At 42.8% G+C, this 20,940-nt stretch overlaps 1 protein-coding gene across 2 annotated transcripts in view; it reads right to left on the reverse strand.

Moving 5' to 3' along the window:
• Positions 1-20,940, reverse strand: part of LOC139391240 (alpha-1,3-mannosyl-glycoprotein 4-beta-N-acetylglucosaminyltransferase B) — a 217,741-nt gene that overhangs the window by 14,792 nt on the left and 182,009 nt on the right. For both annotated transcript variants that reach the window (XM_071138886.1, XM_071138887.1), the window contains 2 exons: positions 5,062-5,192; positions 1,565-1,672 (listed from right to left, as the gene is read on the reverse strand). In XM_071138886.1, coding sequence (XP_070994987.1) covers positions 1,565-1,672; positions 5,062-5,192 — 239 coding nt within the window. The remainder of the gene's footprint in view (positions 1-1,564; positions 1,673-5,061; positions 5,193-20,940) is intronic.

Raw genomic sequence — 20,940 nt, forward strand, 5'->3', positions numbered from 1 at the left:
GACATAACCTGAAAGGCCGCTCAGCAAGGAAGAAGCCACTACTCCAAAACCGCCATAAAAAAGCCAGACTGCTGTTTGCAACTGCACATGGGGACAAAGACTGTAATTTTTAGAGAAATGTCCTCTTGTCTGATGAAACAAAAATAGAACTGTTTGACCATAATGACCATTGTTATGTTTGGAGGGAAAAGGGGGAGGCTTGCAGGCCAAAGAACACCATCCCAACCGTGAAGCATGTGGTGGCAGCATCATGTTGTGGGGGTGCTTTGCTGCAGGAGGGACTAGTGTACTTCACAAAATAGAGAGCATCATGAGGGAGGAAAATTATGTGGATATATTGAACCAACATCTCAAGACATCAGTCACGAAGTTAAAGCTTGGTCGTAAATGGGTCTTCCAGATGAAAAATGACCCCAAGCATACTTTCAAAGTTGTGGCAAAATGGCTTTAGGACAATATAGTCAAGGTACTGGAGTGGCCATCACAAAGCCCACAAATCATATAGAAAATTTGTTGGCAGAACTGAAAAAGCATGTGCGAGCAAGGAAGCCTAGAAACCCGACTCAGTTACACCAACTCTGCCAGGAGGAATGGGTCAAAATTCACCCAACTTATTGTGGGAAGCTTGTGGAAGGCTACCTGAAACACTTGACCCAATTTAAACAATTTAAAGGCAACGCTAACAAATACTAATTGAGTGTATGTAAACTTCTTACCTACTGGGAATAAAAGCTGAAATAAATAATTCTCTCTACTATTATATTGACATTTCACATTCTTAAAATAAAGTGGGGATCCTAACTGACCTAAGACTGGGAATTTTTACTAGGATTAAATGTCAGGAATTGTGAAAAACTTAGTTAAAATGTATTTGGCTAAGGTGTATGTAAACTTCCGACTTAAAAAAAAAACAGACACACACAGACACAGACACAGACACACACACACACACACACACACACACACACACACACACACACACACACACACACAGTGACTCAGTTACAATGTTCGTGATGTAGATCTGCAGGTGCATATGCTCCAATTTCAAAGCAATTTGGAGGCACAGTTGAAAAGTTAAAAAAGTTAACGCACTGAATATACACTGGATTAATTCTAAAATAAAAGCGTTACTTTTTTCAATGCATGAGAAATGTGTGGCGTGTGAAGATGGTCAAATGCGTGTCTCACACGCTCATTGCGTGACAGTTGTAAGCACTGATAAAATACTATTCATTTCAGTGGCGGAGGCCAGGCCTGCTTGGTGGAGAATCTCTAAATTGAGAAAGTGTTGGGCGTATTGATAGTGAATTGATTGGGTTAGATTGCAGTAGCAGTCTTCAGGCTGATATCCACTGATCTTAACAATCAGAGACATTAAACACAGTATTCTTTACTTTGTAGTAAAAAATATTGAATCTGTGTGGTGACTTGAAATGTATATCAGTACTGCAGTGCTCAGAGACTTGATGCACAGTGAAAGGATGCTAGAGTATACAAAATGTATTGATTGGCTAGCGAGTCAGTGGGATACGGAAACACACAATGCTCGCGACGTACATACCTTGAGTTTCTGGATCTTTCCGGCCAGGGAGGAGTGAGTGCCCACATGCTGGAAGAGGGAGGGCTTGAAGCGAATCCTCAGGTTGGCCTTCTGCCTGTCGCAGTGTTTCTGTGTATGTGGCAGACGGGAGAGTTGAGAAAGAAAGAAAGAGAGAGGAGCAGGGAGAGAGAAAAAGAATAGGAGTGTGTGGGAGTTCCACAATTTTCTGAGACTGAGACCATTTTGGCAAGTGCAATTGAAAGGCATGGTATTTATACACTACATGGCCAAAAGCATGTGGATACCCCTTCAAATTAGTGGATTCGGCTATTTCAGCCGCACCCATTACTGACAGGTGTATAAAAATCGAGCACACAGACATGCTATCTCCATAGACAAACGTTAGCAGTAGAATGGCCTTACTGAAGAGCTCTGTGTCTTTTAACGTGGCACCATCATAGGATGCCACCTTTTCAACCAGTCAGTTCGTCAAACTTCTGCCCTGCTAGAGCTGTCCCGGTCAACTTTAAGTACTGTTATTGTGGAAACGTCTAGGAGCAACAATGGCTCAGCTGTGAAGTGGCAAGCCACACAAGCTCACATAACAAGACTGCCAAGTGCTGAATAGCGCAAAAATAGTTTGTCCTCAGTTGCAACAAGTGACTACAGAGTTCCCAACTGCCACTGGAAGCAACATCTTTAATAATTAATAATAAATACAAATACGTCAGCACAATAACTTTGTCAGGAGCTTCAAGAAATGGGTTTCCATGGCCGCGCAGCCGCACACAAGCCTAAGATCACCATTAGCAATGCCAATTCTTGGCTGGAGTGGTGTGAAGGTCGCCGCCATTGGACTCTGGAGCCGTGGAAACACATTCTCTGGATTGATGAATCACGCTTCACCATCTGGCAGTCCGAAGGACGAATCTGGGTTTGGAGGATGCCAGGAGAACGCTACCTGCCCCAATGCATAGTGCCAACTGTAAAGTTTGTGGAGGAGGAATAATGGTCTGGGGCTGTTTTTAATGGTTCAGGCTCCTTAATTCCAGTGAAGGGAAATCTTAACGCTCCAGCATACAATGACATTCTTGACGATTCTGTGCTTCCAACTTTGTGGCAACAGTTTGGGGAAGGCCCTTTCCTGTTTCAACATGACATTGCCCCTGTGCACAAAGCGAGGTCCATACAGAAATGGACGGGTGTGGAAGAACTTGACTGACCTTCACAGAGCCCTGACCTGAACTTCATCAAACACCTTTGGGATGAATTGGCACGCCGACTGCGAGCCAGGCCTACTCGGCAACATCAGTGCCCGACCTCACTAATGCTTGTGGGTGAATGGAAGCAAGTCCCCGCAGCAAGTTTCCAACATCTAGTGGAAAACCTTCCCAGAAGAGTGGAGGCTGTTATTGCAGCGGGAAGGACCAACTACATATTAATGCCCATGATTCTGGAATGAGATGTTCGACGTCCACATACTTTGGGCCATGTAGTGTATGTACAGTCGTGGCCAAAAGTTTTGAGAATGACACAAATATTAATTTTCACATTAATTTTCAGTCTGCTGCCTCAGTTTGTATGATGGCAATTTGCATACACTCCAGAATGTTTTGAAGAGTGATCAGATGAATTGCAATTAATTGCAAAGTCACTCTTTGCCATGCAAATGAACTGAATCCCCCAAAAACATTTCCACTGCTTATCAGCCCTGCCACAAAAGGACCAACTGGCAGCAAGAATATTGCTGCCAGTGAGATTGCACCTAAATTAATCATTTATCCGATCATCAAGAACTTCAAGGAGAGCGGTTCAATTGTTGTGAAGAAGGCTTCAGGGCGCCCAAGAAAGTCCAGCAAGCGCTAGGACCGTATCTTAAAGTTGATTCAGCTGCGGGATTGGGGCACCACCAGTGCAGAGCTTGCTCAGGAATGGCAGCAGGCAGGTGTGAGTGCATATATTTTGGGTCCATGGCCAGGAAACTCCCCAGACATTAATCCCATTGAGAACTTGTGGTCAATCCTCAAAAGGCGGGTGGGTGGACAAACAAAAACCCACAAATTCTGACAAACTCCAAGCATTGATTATGCAAGAATGGGCTGCCATCAGTGTGGCACAAAAGTTAATTGACAGCATGCCAGGGCAAATTGCAGAGGTCTTGAAAAAGAAGGGTTAAGGCCTCCGGGTTGGTGCAGTGGTCTAAGGCACTGCATTGCAGTTTTAACTGTGCCACCAGAGATTCTGGGTTCGAAACCAGGCTCTGTCGCAGCCAGCCGCCACTGGGAGGTTTGGTTGGGTTTCGGAGGATGCATGGCTCTCGACCTTAGCCTCACCTGAGTCCGTACGGGAGTTGCAGCGATGAGACAAGACTGTAACTACTACCAATTGGATACCACGAATTTGGGTAGAAAAAAAGGGGGTAAAAAAAGTTTACATTTTTAAATTTTTAAAAGAATGGTCAACACTGTAAATATCGACTCTTTGCATCAACTTCATGTATTTGTCAATAAAAGCCTTTACATGTATGAAATGCTTGTAATTATACTTCAGTATTCCATAGTAACATCTGACATTAATATTAATTAATATTTGTGTCATTCTCAAAACTTTTGGCCACGACTGTACTGGCAAAATAAAGGAAAAGTGTCTTAATAGGGTGATGGGCAACCATGTGCCACCAAAACAGCTTCAATGCACCTTGGCATAGATTCTACAAGTGTCTGGGATGCGAACACCATTCTTCCATGAGAAATTCTATAATTCGGTGTATCGTTGATGGTAGTGGAAAACGCCGTCTCAGGCACCACTCCAGAATCCCCCATAAGTGTTCAATTGGGTTGAGATCTGATGACACACATACACACAAACACATCCTTTAAATCACCTATGCTCCTTTGAGAACTCTTTCAAATTCACTGAGATCTCTTCTTTTAGCCATGGTAGCCAAAATATTGGTGAAATAGGTATTTTTATAATGACCGCAATCATGATGGGATTTTAATTGCTTAATTAACTCAGGAACCCCACCTGTGTGGAAGCACCTATTTTCAATATACTTTGGCTGCGTTTACACAGACAGACCAATTCTTATATTGTTTTCACTAATAGGTCTTTTGACCAATCAGATCAGCTTCGCGAAAATAACATCAGAATTGGGTTGCCTGTGTCAACGCAGCCTTTGTATCCCTCATTGTTGTGTATTGATATTCTAGTTTTGTCCCTTTAGGGCACCTGTAACCTGCTTACCTACATTGAAATGCTTGGAATGTTCTTCCTGTGAAATGCATTAAACAATGCCCACGTTAATTTAAACTCCAGTCATGTCCTGTCCAGTGTACAGTGTGCTATACAACACTCATTTGCTAAAGTGTTTACTTTATTTTTGCAGTAACCTGTTGCTCCCTGCTTGGATAATCTGTAATACATCCTTCTTTCCTCCCTCCCTTGAAGTAATCACTGATGTAACATGACTGAGTCCAAAGAAACACTTGTTTTAGGACAGTGGTCGCCACACTTACCGCGTCCTTCTCTGGGTTGCACACCTTGACCCACATGATGTGGTCCAGCAGCCAGTCAATGGGCTTGTCCTTGTAGAACATTAGCATAAACTCCACAATCAGCGACAGATCCAGGGACTTGAACATCTTACCTGAGGAGAGAGGATATACAAGTCAATTACAACGCGAGACATCATCAAATATCGCCAAAGGTTGTTCAGGTAGTACCTTGTCTGTTTCAAAATGTTTAATCATATCTTGAGCCTATGGAACACTACTTGGGTTTCCAATTTAAAAATGGTCCTTAGCTACTATCCCCTGGACCTTTGTGAAGATATGAAGGGATTGAACAGGTTTTAGAAATATGGTAGTAACTACCTTGCCCTTTCAGATTTATTAGAAATGCTTAGGGGGTCGATTTGGAATTGGGTAAAAGGAAGTATAAAGTAGAGTGTTGCAAGTTACAACGACCTAGAACGGAGGCTAAACTTAGCCAGTGTGCTCTGAAATTAAATCTGAATGACATATAATTGCACACAGACCCTTGAGCTCTGAATTTAAATTTAACATAATTGTCAGATTAATACATTGGAGTCAATTTCACAAAGTCACCAAGTGGGTTACGAGAACAAATATTTTTTGGTCAAAACAAGGTCGCTCGAGGTCTGGAATGAGATTATTTTACAGGTGTTTAATTGCACTGCTTTGAAGCACTTTCCACCACAATGTTTTAACAGCTAGTCACCACAAAGACAGAAGATCAAAAATATATTATTTGTCCTGGAGTATAAGAACATGATGTATGGTCTTGTTTTGTCCTCATACAAAACATAATCCAATAAAATACACACTCAGCCACCCATGCATGCACACACTGAAGTGAAAAAGTGACAATGGGAACCTCTGTTCAGACTGAACACCGATCCCCTCAACTCGAAGACACATTTCCTTCGTCTCTCTCTTCCTTGCCTATTACAACACAACAGAAGAGTACTCCCTCATCTCCCCCACTCTTCTTTATACCTTCTCACCTCTCTCTGTACATTCAAACACTTTTCTCTTCTCCCCCACCCTCTTGTTACACCATCTCTACAGAGGTAAACACTCTTTCCTTGGCTGGCTGAGCTGTAGCATTCATCCTCCATCCTTCTCTCCCTCCCAACATGAAAAAGTATGAAAATGTATGCACTCACTACGTTAAGTCGCTCTGGATAAGAGCATCTGCTAAATAAATAAAACATCAATGGTTACGGTCTTCTCACAGTTACAGTCCTCTCTTTCTGGCCCCACACTCCAGGACCAGGGCCTTTGTCATTGTGAGGGTTACGATGCCACAGAACTGTGGGTTTATGAGAGAGAGGTCGAGAGGTAGAGCGTTCGAGTGGAGGAGGAGTTTACAACTCATTAGAATCCCACTGAGAGAGAGAGAAAGAGGTGTGGGAGTAAGGTAGGCAAGGCAGAAATGGGAGGAGGGAGAGAGAGATGGTAGAAACCAAGAGAGAGAAATGGCAAGAGGGTGAGAGGTTGAGCACTCGCGTCAGGGAAGGAGGTGTGCAATAACTCATTATAGGAGGGAGAGAGAGGTGTGAGCGGGGATGGTTGGGGTAGAGAGTGAAAGTGTGAAAGGTCAGGGCTTGCGTAAGGGAAGGAGATATGCTATCTAACAACTCATTAGAAATCTCGCTGAGAAATGGAGGAAAGAATGGAGAGAGAGGAATAGAGAATGGGGATGAGTGGGAGGAGGAAGAGAGAGAGATGGGTAGAGACAGGGGGAAAGAGAGGGTGGCCGGTCAGGTGGTCACGTGAGAGGAGTTAGGACCTGCTGGGGAAGAGGGGGAGTGGAGGAGTGGAGAGATAAAGTAAGACAGTAAGAGAGAGATAAGTAGAGAGCGAGAGAGAGATAGGGTCAAAAAGATATGACAAACATTCATTACAGGCCTGCTGAGGGGGGAGAGAAGGGAGGTGGGATGCTGGAAGAAAGGTGGATGCTTGTGTGGAAGGGGGTGAGGGGGGTGAGAGTGAATGAATGAGAAATAGAAAGACTAGAGAACAAAATCAAATGTATTTGTCGCATGCGCCGAATACAACAGACCGTGAAATGCTTACTTTAAATCCCTTAACCAGCAATGCAGTTTTAAGAGAATAGAGTTTAGAAAATATTTACTAAATAAGCTAAAGTAAAAAATGAAAATAAAAAAACAATTAAAATAACAATACTGAGGCTACATACAGTCGGTACTTGTAACGAGTCAATGTGCGGGGGTACAGCTTAGTGAGTAGCAGCAGTGTAAAAAACAAAAATGGGTGGGGTCAATGCAAATAGTCCGGGTCGCCTTTTGATAAATTGTTCAGCAATCTTATGGCTTGGGGGTAGAAGCTGTTAAGGAGCGTTTTGGACCTAGACGTGGTGCTCCAGTTATGCTTCTTGTGTGGTAGGACTTGGGCGACACCGCCTAGTACATACAGTTGAAGTCGGAAGTTTACACACACTTAGGTTGGAGTCATTAAAAATAGTTTTTCAACCACTCCACACATTTCTTGTTAACAAACTATAGATTTGGCAAGTCAGTTCAGACACCTACTTTGTACATGACACAAGTCATTATTCCAACAATTGTTTACAGACAGATTATTTCACAATTCCAATGGGTCAGAAGTTTACATACACTAAGTTGACTGTGCCTTTAAACAGTTTGGAAAATTCCAGAAAATGATGTAATGACTTTAGAAGCTTCTGATATGCTAATTGACATAATTTGAGTCAATTGGTGGTGTACCTGTGGATGTATTTCAAGGCCTACCTTCAAACTCAGTGCCTTTTCGCTTGACATCATGGGAAAATCAAAAGAAATCAGCCAAGACCTCAGAAACAAAATTGTAGACCTCCACAAGTCTGGTTCATCTTTGGGAGCAATTTACAAATGCCTGCAGGTACCACGTTTATTTGTACAAACAATAGAACGCAAAAATAAACACCATGGGACCACCATCCGTCATACCGCTCAGGAAGGAGACACATTCTGTCTCCTAGAGATGAACGTACTTCGGTGCGAAAAGCGCAAATCAATCCCAGAACAGCAAAGGACCTTGTGCAGATGCTGGAGGAAACAGGTACAAAAGTATCTACATCCACAGTAAAAATGAGTCCTATATCGACATAACATGAAAGGCCGCTAAGCAAGGAAGAAGCCACTGCTCCAAAACGGCCATAAAAAAGCCAGACTACGGTTTGCAACTGCACATGGGGACAAAGATTGTGCATTTTGGAAAAATGTCCTCTGGTTTGATAAAACAAAAATAGAACTGTTTGGCCATAATGACCATCGTTATGTTTGGAGGAAAAAGGGGATGCTAGCAAGCCGAAGAACACCTTCCCAACCATAAAGCACAGGGGTGGCAGCATCATGTTGTGGGGGTGCTTTGCTGCAGGAGGGACTAGTGCACTTCACAAAATAAAACAGAATTTTTACTTGGATTAAATGTCAGGAATTGTGAAAAACTGAGTTTAAATGTATTTGGCTAAGGTGTATGTAAATTTCCGACTTCGACTGAAAGTACTGGAAACAATGGAACACTATGAAATATCGGGGAAACCAGGCCTGGTTTTCATAGCTGACTTTGAAAAGGCTTTCGATAAAGTACAACTGGAGTTTTTACGTAAATGCCTGGAATATTTCAATTTTGGAGAAACTCTTATAAAATGGGTTAAAGTTATGTATAGCATCCCTAGGTGTAAAATAGTAAATAATGACCTAAGACAGGGATTTTTTACTGGATTAAATGTCAGGAATTGAATTAAAACTGAGTTTCAATTTGGCTAAGGTGTATGTAAACTTCCGACTTCAACTGTAGGTCCTGGATGACAGGAAGCTTGGCCCCAGTGATGTACTTGGCTGTATGCACTACCCTCTGTGGCGCCCTATGGTTGGATTCCGAGCAGTTGCCATACACCTCTCGATGGTGTAGCTGTAGAATTTTTGAGGATCTAGGGACCAATGCCAAAACGTTTCAGTCTCCTTAGAGGAAAAGGCGTTTCTTGGTGTTTTTGGAACATGATAGTTTGTTGGTGATGTGGACACCAAGGAACTTGAAACTGTCAACCCGCTCCACTACAGCCCCGTCAATGTGAATCGGGCATGTTCGGCCCTCCTTTTCCTTTGACTTGCTCTTCTTGAGGTAGAGGTTGTTGTCCTGGCACCACAATGCCAGGTCTCTGACCTACTCCCTATAGGCTGTCTCATCGTTGTCGGTAGTCAGGCCTACCACAGTTGTTGTCAGCAAACGTAATGATGGTGTTGGACTCATGCTTGGCCACGCAGTCGTGGGTGAATAGGGAGTACAGGTGGGGACTAAGCATACACCCATGAGGGGCCCCTGTGTTGAGGATCAGTGTGGCAAATGTGTTGTTGCCTACCCTTACCACCTGGGGGCGGCCTGTCAGGAAGTCCAGGATCCAGTTGCAGATGGAGGTGTTTAGTCCCAGAGTCCTTAGCTCAGTGATGAACTTGGGTCTAGGGTTTCCGGGATGATGGTGTTGATGTGAGCCATGACCAGACTTTCAAAGCACTTAACTTCTTTGGGGTACCCCCCTTCTTCTCAATTTCCACCTAAAGACATACCCTAATCTAACTGCCTGTAGCTCAGGCCCAGAGACAAGGATATGCATATTCTTGGTATCATTTGAAAGGAAACACTCTGAATTTTGTGGAAATGTGAATTGAATGTAGGAGAATATAACACAATAGATCTGGTAGAAGAAAATACAAGGAAATGTTTTTTATTGTTGCGGCATCATCTTTCAAATGACCAAGAACAGCCAAACATACAAATAGGATGCTGTGGATGATTTGAATGAAGAACATAAGATGGCAACAATAGCTGAGCACAGTTTTGGACAGATAACTTCAAAAACGAGTGAGCTACATGACATTGAGCATGAAGTCACCCAGGTGTCCCACACAAATGTACCCAAATGTACCCAAGTGGCCGAATTGGTTCAGTGATACATTTTGAAGGAAAGAACTATATACAAAATACATAAATGCTATTCTAACACCCCCCCCCCCCCCCCCCCCCAAAAAATATATACAGTGGGGAGAACAAGTATTTGATACACTGCTGATTTTGCAGGTTTTCCTACTTACAAAGCATGTAGAGGTCTGTAATTTTTTATCATAGGTACACTTCAACACCGAGAGATGGAATCTAAAACAAAAATCCAGAAAATCACATTGTATGATTTTTAAGTAATTCACTTGCATGTTATTGCATGACATAAGTATTTGATCACCTACCAACCAGTAAGAATTCCGGCTGTCACAGACCTGTTAGTTCTTCTTTAAGAAGCCCTCCTGTTCTCCACTCATTACCTGTATTAACTGCACCCGTTTGAACTCGTTACCTGTATAAAAGAGACCTGTCCACACACTCAATCAATCAGACTCCAAACTCTCCACAATGGCCAAGACCAGAGCGGTGTAAGGACATCAGGGATACAATTGTAGAGCTGCACAAGGCTGGGATGGGCTACAGGACAATAGGCAAGCAGCTTGGTGAGAAGGCAACAACTGTTGGCGCAATTATTAGAAAATGGAAGAAGTTCAAGATGACTGTCAATCACCCTCGGTCTGGGGCTCCATGCAAGATCTCAACTCGTGGGGCATCAATGATCTTGGGGAAGGTGAGGGATCAGCCCAGAACTACACGACAGGACCTGGTCAATGACCTGAAGAGAGCTGGGACCACAGTCTCAAAGAAAACCATTAGTAACACACTACGCCGTCATGGATTAAAATCCTGCAGCGCACGCAAGGTCCCCCTGCTCAAGCCAGTGCATGTCCAGGCCCATCTGAAGTTTGCCAATGACCATCTGGATGATCCAGACGAGGAATGGGAGAAGGTCATGTGGTCTGATGAGACAGAAATCAAGCTTTATGGTCTAAACTCCACTCGCTGTGTTTGGAGGAAGAAGAAGGATGAGTACAACCCCAAGAACACCATCCCAACCATGAAGCATGGAGGTGGAAACATCATTCTTTGGGATGCTTTTCTGCAAAGGGGACAGGACGACTGCATCGTATTGAGGGGAGGATGGATGGGGCCATGTATCGCGAGATCTTGGCCTTCCCTCAGTAAGAGCATTGAAGATGGGTCGTGGCTGGGTCTTCCAGCATGACAATGACCCGAACCACACAGCCAGGGCAACTAAGGAGTGGCTCCGTAAGAAGCATCTCAAAGTCCTGGAGTGGCCTAGCCAGTCTCCAGACCTGAACCCAATAGAAAATCTTTGGAGGGAGCTGAAAGTCTTTATTGCCCAGCGACAGCCCCAAAACCTGAAGGATCTGGAGAAGGTCTGTATTGAATATTTACTGCTATGCGTAGTATTAGTGGCTCCGCAATGGCGAATTAACCTCTTTTACGCCAGAGTTTACGACAAAGGTTGGTCTTCAAACGTATAACCAATACATATTGCCGTTTACCTCAGCTCATTGGCTATCTTCCAAGCTAGATTTCAAGATGATCAGTGGTCATTGGGCCAAAATACAGTCAATCAACGATAGACTGCTCCTACCATTGGTGCGCAATGAGGTCATTGATTGGTGTCTTCAAATCGGTTTGTTTCGGTCAATACGTCCCGGGAAAAGAACCATCAAGTATGGTTGTGTTAGTAACAACCAGAGGATTGCAATGAAACCAACCATGACTGGATAAACGTTTGTTTAGTGTGTGTAATTACCACGAACGCATCGTCCAAAGTTGAATGAGACAGAAATCACGACGCAAGCGGTTTACAAATGTTTCGTGTTAGGCTATAAAAATGTATTTTATCAAACAAAACGAACATTCACTGTGTAGTTCGGACACTTGGCATTGCCACCATAGGAAGATCTTCATTGGTAAACAATTTATTTTATTGTTATTTCTGACTTTCATGACGCTAATGCTTGGTTGGAAAATGCTAGTAATACTTGTGTGTGCGTGGCGCCGTCCTCAGAAAATAGCATGTTTGCTTTCGCAGTAAAGCCTTTTTGAAATCTGACACAGCGGCTGGATTAATAAGACGTTCATCTTTTAAATGATGTAAGATACATATATTTACAAGAATGTTTACTATAACAAATGGTGTATTTAGAATGTTAGCTCTCTGCAGTTTCACCGGATGTTGGCCTGGTGGGACGTTAGCGTCTCACCTACCCTAGAGAGGTTAAACACAAAAGTGTGCAAATATTGTCATCAAGAGGTAGATAGACATTCTGCTGTGTGTGTGTGTTTAACATTTTGTACATTTTAGGGGGGGGGGGGGGGGGGGGGGGGGGGGGGGTTGAGAGAGCGTATTTTTGTGGGTATGTGCATAATAGCCTCTGATGCGTCATTCTGCTTTCATCAGGCAGGTGTGTGACTTCCTGAGTCACTGACATGCACAGAAACAGTAGGGCACATTGATCTGAGAACAGTATGACCCAGTGACTCACTGAGACTGATTCTACTGACTGATCTCGTGACTGTGCTCAGAACAGGGCAGAGGGTAGTGAACCAATTGAAGAATTTCATCACAATGACTTCTTTCATCTGGGGGGGGGGGGGGGATGACATAAGCTAAGTGATGAAAGCATTTAAAAAGTTTATGCGTATGCAGAGGCACACATGCATACAGGGATAACCTCTATAGGCACACACCATAACTTCAATGCTGAGTTGTGCAAAATGGCCTGTGAATGCGGTCTTATAAGGCAATGCATAACATTCAATTTCCATTTTAGAGAGCCATTTAACAATCTGTCCTCTTGGGGATTTCCCGTAGCCACGGGAATAGTAATAAAAGCCCACATGTACTCACGCACACACATCAGTCTCGACGGTGAAATGTCCAGCCCCAGTCAATGATACAGTTGAATTGAAGCCAATATTGTAGAAAATTGAAAAAGTCCCCACAAGGATAGTAAAATAGTGAAAGTTCTCTCTTGTGGGAACATTTCTCACATCCCCACTTGGACAAAGTTTTAAGCTTAGTGGTAACATGCTGACCACACCACGCGCATTGCGTGCGCGAGCGTTGCAAAGTAAATGTACACATACATGTTATTCAGTCATTTCATCTGAACTCTCAATACCGCTCGCACTCGTCTGAGTAGCCAGGCGCTAAAATACAACTTGGTTCTATTTTTGATGCTTGGCGCGCTGAAAGTCCCGCCTCACCCATCTCCTCATTGGTTTTTAGGAGCATATAGCCACATGGGTGATTGAAGGATGAACTGAGGTCCACACTCCAGTCCGGTGGTGGTAATGCACCTTAATGTTGGTGGCCAACCGAGATATAAAGTACACGGAGAAAGAAGAAGACTAATACTGAAGGAGGAGAGATTACTAGAAACAATTCGTTTCCCCTATTATCTGTGGATGTCGGCGTAAAGAACGCACAATTTTGTGTGACTCATATCGTGGAAATTACCACGAGAGACACCTGACGTCAATATTAAATGAATCATTCTTTATTATCAGCAAGCTGGAGAGCTTCCAGTCAAACTTAGATGCATAAAGTATCGGTCTGAAGTGGGACTGTAGGGGCAGTCCAATTAGTACTCTTATATACTGCTTACACAGACAAGTTATATTTGCATGATTTACATTATTCATAATTAATAAATCATTAACTTTTGGTTCATGCACATGACTGACCAATACCTCACGTGGCCTCTTCTCGCCAAGCTGAGACCTTGAAACTGAGACACCCCTTTCGGTTCTCAAAACAATGTTCTGGGCCTACTGCCAAATTACAGATACTAATAGTGAGGATTCCTCCCATGCACGATCAATCAGTGACTTGATGAACCCAGTCGAATGGGTTATTAGAAAAGCACCAACATAAAATTCTCCTTCACACTCAAAATGGGTCAGAATTCTACAAAGATGTCGACAAAAGGACCTTGTGTATTTCAGGTAAAATAACTACCCAATGTTTATATCCCAGGACAAATGACCTAGACACAGCAAGCTAGCTAGCTAAATGTCCATGAATGTTTATTGAGTTCCAACCTGTCCCCAAATTAATACAGTTGGTTCAGAGTTTTAATACTTCAACCTGCGTGTCTGGCTCGTGTCTGGTGTGGATGTACAAATCAACATTTGCGAGATGGCGCAAGCGAGTGCCCGGTCTACACAGTATGTTAGGGTTAGGAAAAATGTGATTTTGAATGCAAAATAGACTTTAGGTCCTCAGGAGGATAGCAAAACATATAGTGTGTGGGCTTGAATTACTGTGTGTGTTCGTGTGGTCTGTAGATAGAGTACCAGTGCCATATAAACACTTTTTGAAATGTATTTAAATGTTTTTATGAATATCGCTAGTAACAACAGACTAAACCAATTTTTAATACCTACCTACAGTATAAAAACAGGGCAGTATCCTCTTTCTAATGATATGAATTTTATTTCTCAACTCCTCATTATGAGCAATTCACACTTACACCTTCAGAAAGTATTAAGACCACTTAACTTTTTGCACATTTTGTTACGTTACAGCCTTATTTTAAAATTGATTAAATAAAAAATGTCTCATCAATCTACACACAAAACTCCATAATGACAAAGCTAAATCATGTTTAAAATTTGTAGCAAATGTATATAAAAAAAAAAAACGGAAATATCACATCTACAAAAATATTCAGACCCTTTACTCAGTACTTTGTTGAAGTGCCTTTGGCAGCGATTACAGCCTCGAGTCTTCTTGGGTATGATGCTACAAGCTTGAAACACCTGTATTTGGGGAGTTTCTCAAATTATTCTCTGCAGATTTTCTCAAGCTCTGTAAGGTTGGATGGGGAGCATCGCTGCACAGCTATTTTCCGGTGTCTCCGGAGATGTTTTATCGGGTTCAAGTCCGGTCTCTGGCTGGGCCACTCAAGGACATTCACTTCTGTGTTGTCTTGGCTGTGTGTTAGGGTCTCTCTGTACTTTGCTCCGTTCATATTTTGCTCAATCCTGACTAATATCCCATTCCATGCCTCTGAAAAACATCCCCACAACATGATGCTGACACCACCATGCTTCACCGTAGGGATATGGTGCCAGGTTTTGTTCTGACGTGACACTTGGCATTCAGGCCATAGATTTCAATCTTGGTTTCATCAGACTCTTGGTTCTCATGATCTGAGAGTCCTTTAGGTGTCTTTTGTCAAACTCCAAGCGAGCTGTCACGTGCCTTTTTACTGAGGAGTGGCTTCCGTCTGGGCACTCTACCATAAAGGCCTGATTGGTGGAGCACTGCAGAGATGGTTGTCCTTCTGAAAGGTTTTCCTTATCCACAGAGGAACTCTGGAGCTCTGTCAGAGTGACCATTTGTTTCTTGGTCACCTCCCTGACCAACTACCTTCTCCTCTGTTTGCTCAGTTTGGCCGGGCGACCAGCTCTAAGAAGAGTCTTCGCTAGATCTGAGATCTGTGCCTCGAAACAATCCTGTCTCGGAGCTCTACGGACAATTCCGTCAACTTCTTGGCTTGGTTTTTGCTCTGATATGCAGTGTAAAATGTGGGACATTATATAGAGAGGTGTGTGCCTTTCCAAATCATGACCAATCAATTGAATTTACCACAGGTGAACTACAACCAAGTTGTAGAAACAATTTCAAGGATGATCAATGGAATAAGGATGCACCTGAGCTCAATTTTGACTCTCATATCAAAGGGTCTGAATACTTACAGTTGAAGTCAGAAGTTTGCATACACTTAGGTTGGAGTCATTAAAACTCGTTTTTCAACCACTCCACAAATTTTTTGTTAACAAACTATACTTTTGCCAAGTCGGTTAGGACATCTAGTTTGTACATGACACAAGTCATTTTTCCAACAATTGTTTACAGACAGATTATTTCACTTATAATTCACTATATAACAATTACAATGGGTCAGAAGTTTACATACATCAAGTTGACTGTGCCTTTAAACAGCTTGGAAAATTCCAGAAAATGTCATGGCTTTAGAAGCTTTGAAAACTTATTCTGGGAAACTTGTGGAAGGCGACCCGAAACATTTGCCCCAAGTTAAACAATTTAAAGGCAATGCTACCAAATACTAATTGAGTGTATGTACACTTCTGACCCACTGGGAATGAGATGAAAGAAATAAAAGCTGAAATAAATCATTCTCTTTGCTACTATTCTGACATTTCACATTCTTAAACAAAAGTGGGGATCCTAACTGACCTAAGACAAGGAATTTCTACTAGGAATAAATGTCAGGAATTGTGAAAAACTGAGTTTAAATGTATTTGGCTAAGGTGTATGTAAACTTCCGACTTCAACTGTATGTAAATAAGGTATCTGTTTTAAATGTTTAATAAATGTGCAAAGAATTCTAAAAACCTGTTTTTGCGTTGTCATTATGGGGTAATCAGCTAAAGAGCTGCTATTAGCGAACATGTGTTTGGAGTAGGGCTGGCAGAATTATCATGTAATAATCATCATAATACATTCATTTTAGGAGTTTACCCAATAAATATAGTTTACCCAACAGCAGTTTTTTAAAAATTTTATATTAAGTGGGTAAAGTTAGTAGTCATTTTACAAGCAGAACGGCACGGTTGGGGGGAGAAGCTTCATTTCCCGAAAGTTCTAAGTGATAAAAACTTTTGTTTTTGAGAGAGGGGTTTCACCAAAGCTGTGTTGTATTCATTAAGCACGCCATAGATCATTCTCAAAGATGCTTTGTGATGCATTACAAGCTCAAAAAATGTTTCAACAAAAATGTCCCTTGGCAAGAAAAGGTTGAAGACCACTGGCATAAAACAACCATTCCATTTCTAGGAAGTTTTAGGGCTGTTATCTCATATTTAGTAGATACACGTACCAGATGTATCTGTTAGATACACAGCTACTGAGAGAGAAACACAGAGTAAAGTGGAAAGAGAGAGAGAGATGTAGAGTGAATAGAGGAGAGAGAGAGAGAGAGAGAGGGGAAAAAGAAGAGAGCGAGCAAGAGGATGACCGAGGGGGAGAGAGAGGCTAGAGGGAGAGAGAGACAGAGGAAAGGGATATAGAGAAGGAGAGAGAGGGGTGGGAGAGGGAAATGGAGAGAGACAGACGGCGAGATAGTCCACAGGGTGCACTGGTAAGATATGCACCCAGGTGCATCTTGGGTAAAGAGTGAGTGAGTGGCCACTAGATGAGTTTTCATCAGTATTCACCTATCTGCTTATTCACCCTCCACTGCCTCCAAATGACTCCCTCACTACCTTGTTTCCCCTCATCTCGCACCTCTCTTTCTTTCTCTCCCTCCATCCATCTATTGCATGCATACGCACACACAGACTCACACTTTCAGACAGGGGAACACACACTTAAAAAGACACAAGGACACTTATGTGTGTGCACATATTTGCACACAGAAGCAGGAAAGCAGGCAGGCAGGCACAAATACACCCACACGTATCCAGACCCCTTTGATTTTTTCACATTTTATTGTGTTAAAAAGAGGGATTAAAATTGATTCAATAGTATATTTTTGGGTCAAAATATCTACACAAAATACTCCAATGTCAAAGAGTCCTAAAAATGAAATACCTCAAATACAAATAATATAAATAAGTATTAATCTCAAATCAAATCACATTTTATTGGTCGCATACACATATTTAGCAGATGTTACTGCGGGTATAGCGAAATGCTTGTGCAGTAATATCTACTGTAACAATTCACAACAATACACACAAATCTAAAAGTACAAAAATCGTATTAAGAAATATATAATATTCGGGCTAGCAATGTCAGAGTCTGGAGTATAAATACAGTGTATATATTTACATATATATACAGTGCCTTGCAAAAGTATTCGGCCCCCTTGAACTTTGCGACCTTTTGCCACATTTCAGGCTTCAAACATAAAGATATAAAACTGTATTTTTTTGTGAAGAATCAACAACAAGTGGGACACAATCATGAAGTGGAACGACATTTATTGGATATTTCAAACTTTTTTAACAAATCAAAAACGTAAAAATTGGGCGTGCAAAATTATTCAGCCCCCTAAGTTAATACTTTGTAGCGCCACCTTTTGCTGCAATTACAGCTGTAAGTCGCTTGGGGTATGTCTCTGTCAGTTTTGCACATCGAGAAACTGACATTTTTTCCCATTCCTCCTTGCAAAACAGCTCGAGTTCAGTGAGGTTGGATGGAGAGCATTTGTGAACAGCAGTTTTCAGTTCTTTCCACAGATTCTCGATTGGATTCAGGTCTGGACTTTGACTTGGCCATTCTAACACCTGGATATGTTTATTTTTGAACCATTCTATTGTAGATTTTGCTTTATGTTTTGGATCATTGTCTTGTTGGAAGACAAATCTCCGTCCCAGTCTCAGGTCTTTTGCAGACTCCATCAGGTTTTCTTCCAGAATGGTCCTATATTTGGCTCCATCCATCTTCCCATCAATTTTAACCATCTTCCCTGTCCCTGCTGAAGAAAAGCAGGCCCAAACCATGATGCTGCCAACACCATGTTTGACAGTGGGGATGGTGTGTTCAGCTGTGTTGCTTTTACGCCAAACATAACGTTTTGCATTGTTGCCAAAAAGTTCAATTTTGGTTTCATCTGACCAGAGCACCTTCTTCCACATGTTTGGTGTGTCTCCCAGGTGGCTTGTGGCAAACTTTAAACGACACTTTTTATGGATATCTTTAAGAAATGGCTTTCTTCTTGCCACTCTTCCATAAAGGCCAGATTTGTGCAATATACGACTGATTGTTGTCCTATGGACAGAGTCTCCCACCTCAGCTGTAGATCTCTGCAGTTCATCCAGAGTGATCATGGGCCTCTTGGCTGCATCTCTGATCAGTCTTCTCCTTGTATGAGCTGAAAGTTTAGAGGGACGGCCAGGTCTTGGTAGATTTGCAGTGGTCTGATACTCCTTCCATTTCAATATTATCACTTGCACAGTGCTCCATGGGATGTTTAAAGCTTGGGAAATATTTTTGTATCCAAATCCGGCTTTAAACTTCTTCACAACAGTATCTCGGACCTGCCTGGTGTGTTCCTTGTTCTTCATGATGCTCTCTGCGCTTTTGACGGACCTCTGAGATTATCACAGTGCAGGTGCATTTATACGGAGACTTGATTACACACAGGTGGATTGTATTTATCATCATTAGTCATTTAGGTCAACATTGGATCATTCAGAGATCCTCACTGAACTTCTGGAGAGAGTTTGCTGCACTGAAAGTAAAGGGGCTGAATAATTTTGCACGCCCAATTTTTCAGTTTTTGATTTGTTAAAAAAGTTTGAAATATCCAATAAATGTCGTTCCACTTCATGATTGTGTCCCACTTGTTGTTGATTCTTCACAAAAAAATACAGTTTTATATCTTTATGTTTGAAGCCTGAAATGTGGCAAAAGGTCGCAAAGTTCAAGGGGGCCGGATACTTTCGCAAGGCACTGTATACACTGCTCAAAAAATAAAGGGAACACTAAAATAACACATCCTAGATCTGAATGAATAAAATATTCTTATTAAATACTTTTTTCTTTACATAGTTGAATGTGCTGACAACAAAATCACACAAAAATGATCAATGGAAATCAAATGTATCAACCCATGGAGGTCTGGATTTGGAGTCACACTCAAAATTAAAGTGGAAAACCACACTACAGGCTGATCCAACTTTGATGTAATGTCCTTAAAACAAGTCAAAATGAGGCTCAGTAGTGTGTGTGGCCTCCACGTGCCTGTATGACCTCCCTACAACGCCTGGGCATGCTCCTGATGAGGTGGCGGATTGTCTCCTGAAGGATCTCCTCCCAGATCTGGACTAAAGCATCCGCCAACTCCTGGACAGTCTGTGGTTCAACGTGGCGTTGGTGGATGGCGCGAGACATGATGTCCCAGATGTGCTCAATTGGATTCAGGTCTAGGGAACGGGCGGGCCAGTCCATAGCATCAATGCCTTCCTCTTGCAGGAACTGCTGACACACTCCAGCCACATGAGGTCTAGCATTGTCTTGCATTAGGAGGAACCCAAGGCCAACCACACCAGCATATGGTCTCACAAGGGGTCTGAGGATCTCATCTCGGTACCTAATGGCAGTCAGGCTACCTCTGGCGAGCACATGGAGGGCTGTGCGGCCCCCCAAAGAAATGCCACCCCACACCATGACCGACCCACCGCCAAACCAGTCATGCTGGAGGATGTTGCAGGCAGCAGAACGTTCTCCACGGCGTCTCCAGACTGTCACGTCTGTCACATGTGCTCAGTGGGAACCTGCTTTCATCTGTGAAGAGCACAGGGCGCCAGTGGCGAATTTGCCAATCTTGGTGTTCTCTGGCAAATGCCAAATGTCCTGCACGGTGTTGGGCTGTAAGCACAACCCCCACCTGTGGACATCGGGCCCTCATACCACCCTCATGGAGTCTGTTTCTGACCGTTTGAGCAGACACATGCACATTTGTGGCCTGATGGAAGACATTTTACAGGGCTCTGGCAGTGCTCCTCCTGCTCCTCCTTGCACAAAGGCGGAGGTAGCGGTCCTGCTGCTGGGTTGTTGCCCTCCTACGGCCTCCTCCACGTCTCCTGATGTACTGGCCTGTCTCCTGGTAGCGCCTCCATGCTCTGGACACTACGCTGACAGACACAGCAAACCTTCTTGCCACAGCTCGCATTGATGTGCCATCCTGGATGAGCTGCACTACCTGAGCCAGTTGTGTGGGTTGTAGACTCCGTCTCATGTTACCACTAGAGTGAAAGCACCGCCAGCATTCAAAAGTGACCAAAACATCAGCCAGGAAGCATAGGAACTGAGAAGTGATATGTAGTCCCACCTTTTCAGAACCATTCCTTTATTGGGGGTGTCTTGCTAAATGCCTATAATTTCACCCTGTTGTCTATTTCATTTGCACAACAGCATGTGAAATTTATTGT

The sequence above is a fragment of the Oncorhynchus clarkii genome, chromosome 31 (assembly GCF_045791955.1).
Source record: "Oncorhynchus clarkii lewisi isolate Uvic-CL-2024 chromosome 31, UVic_Ocla_1.0, whole genome shotgun sequence".
In the NCBI taxonomy this organism is placed as follows: domain Eukaryota; kingdom Metazoa; phylum Chordata; class Actinopteri; order Salmoniformes; family Salmonidae; genus Oncorhynchus; species Oncorhynchus clarkii.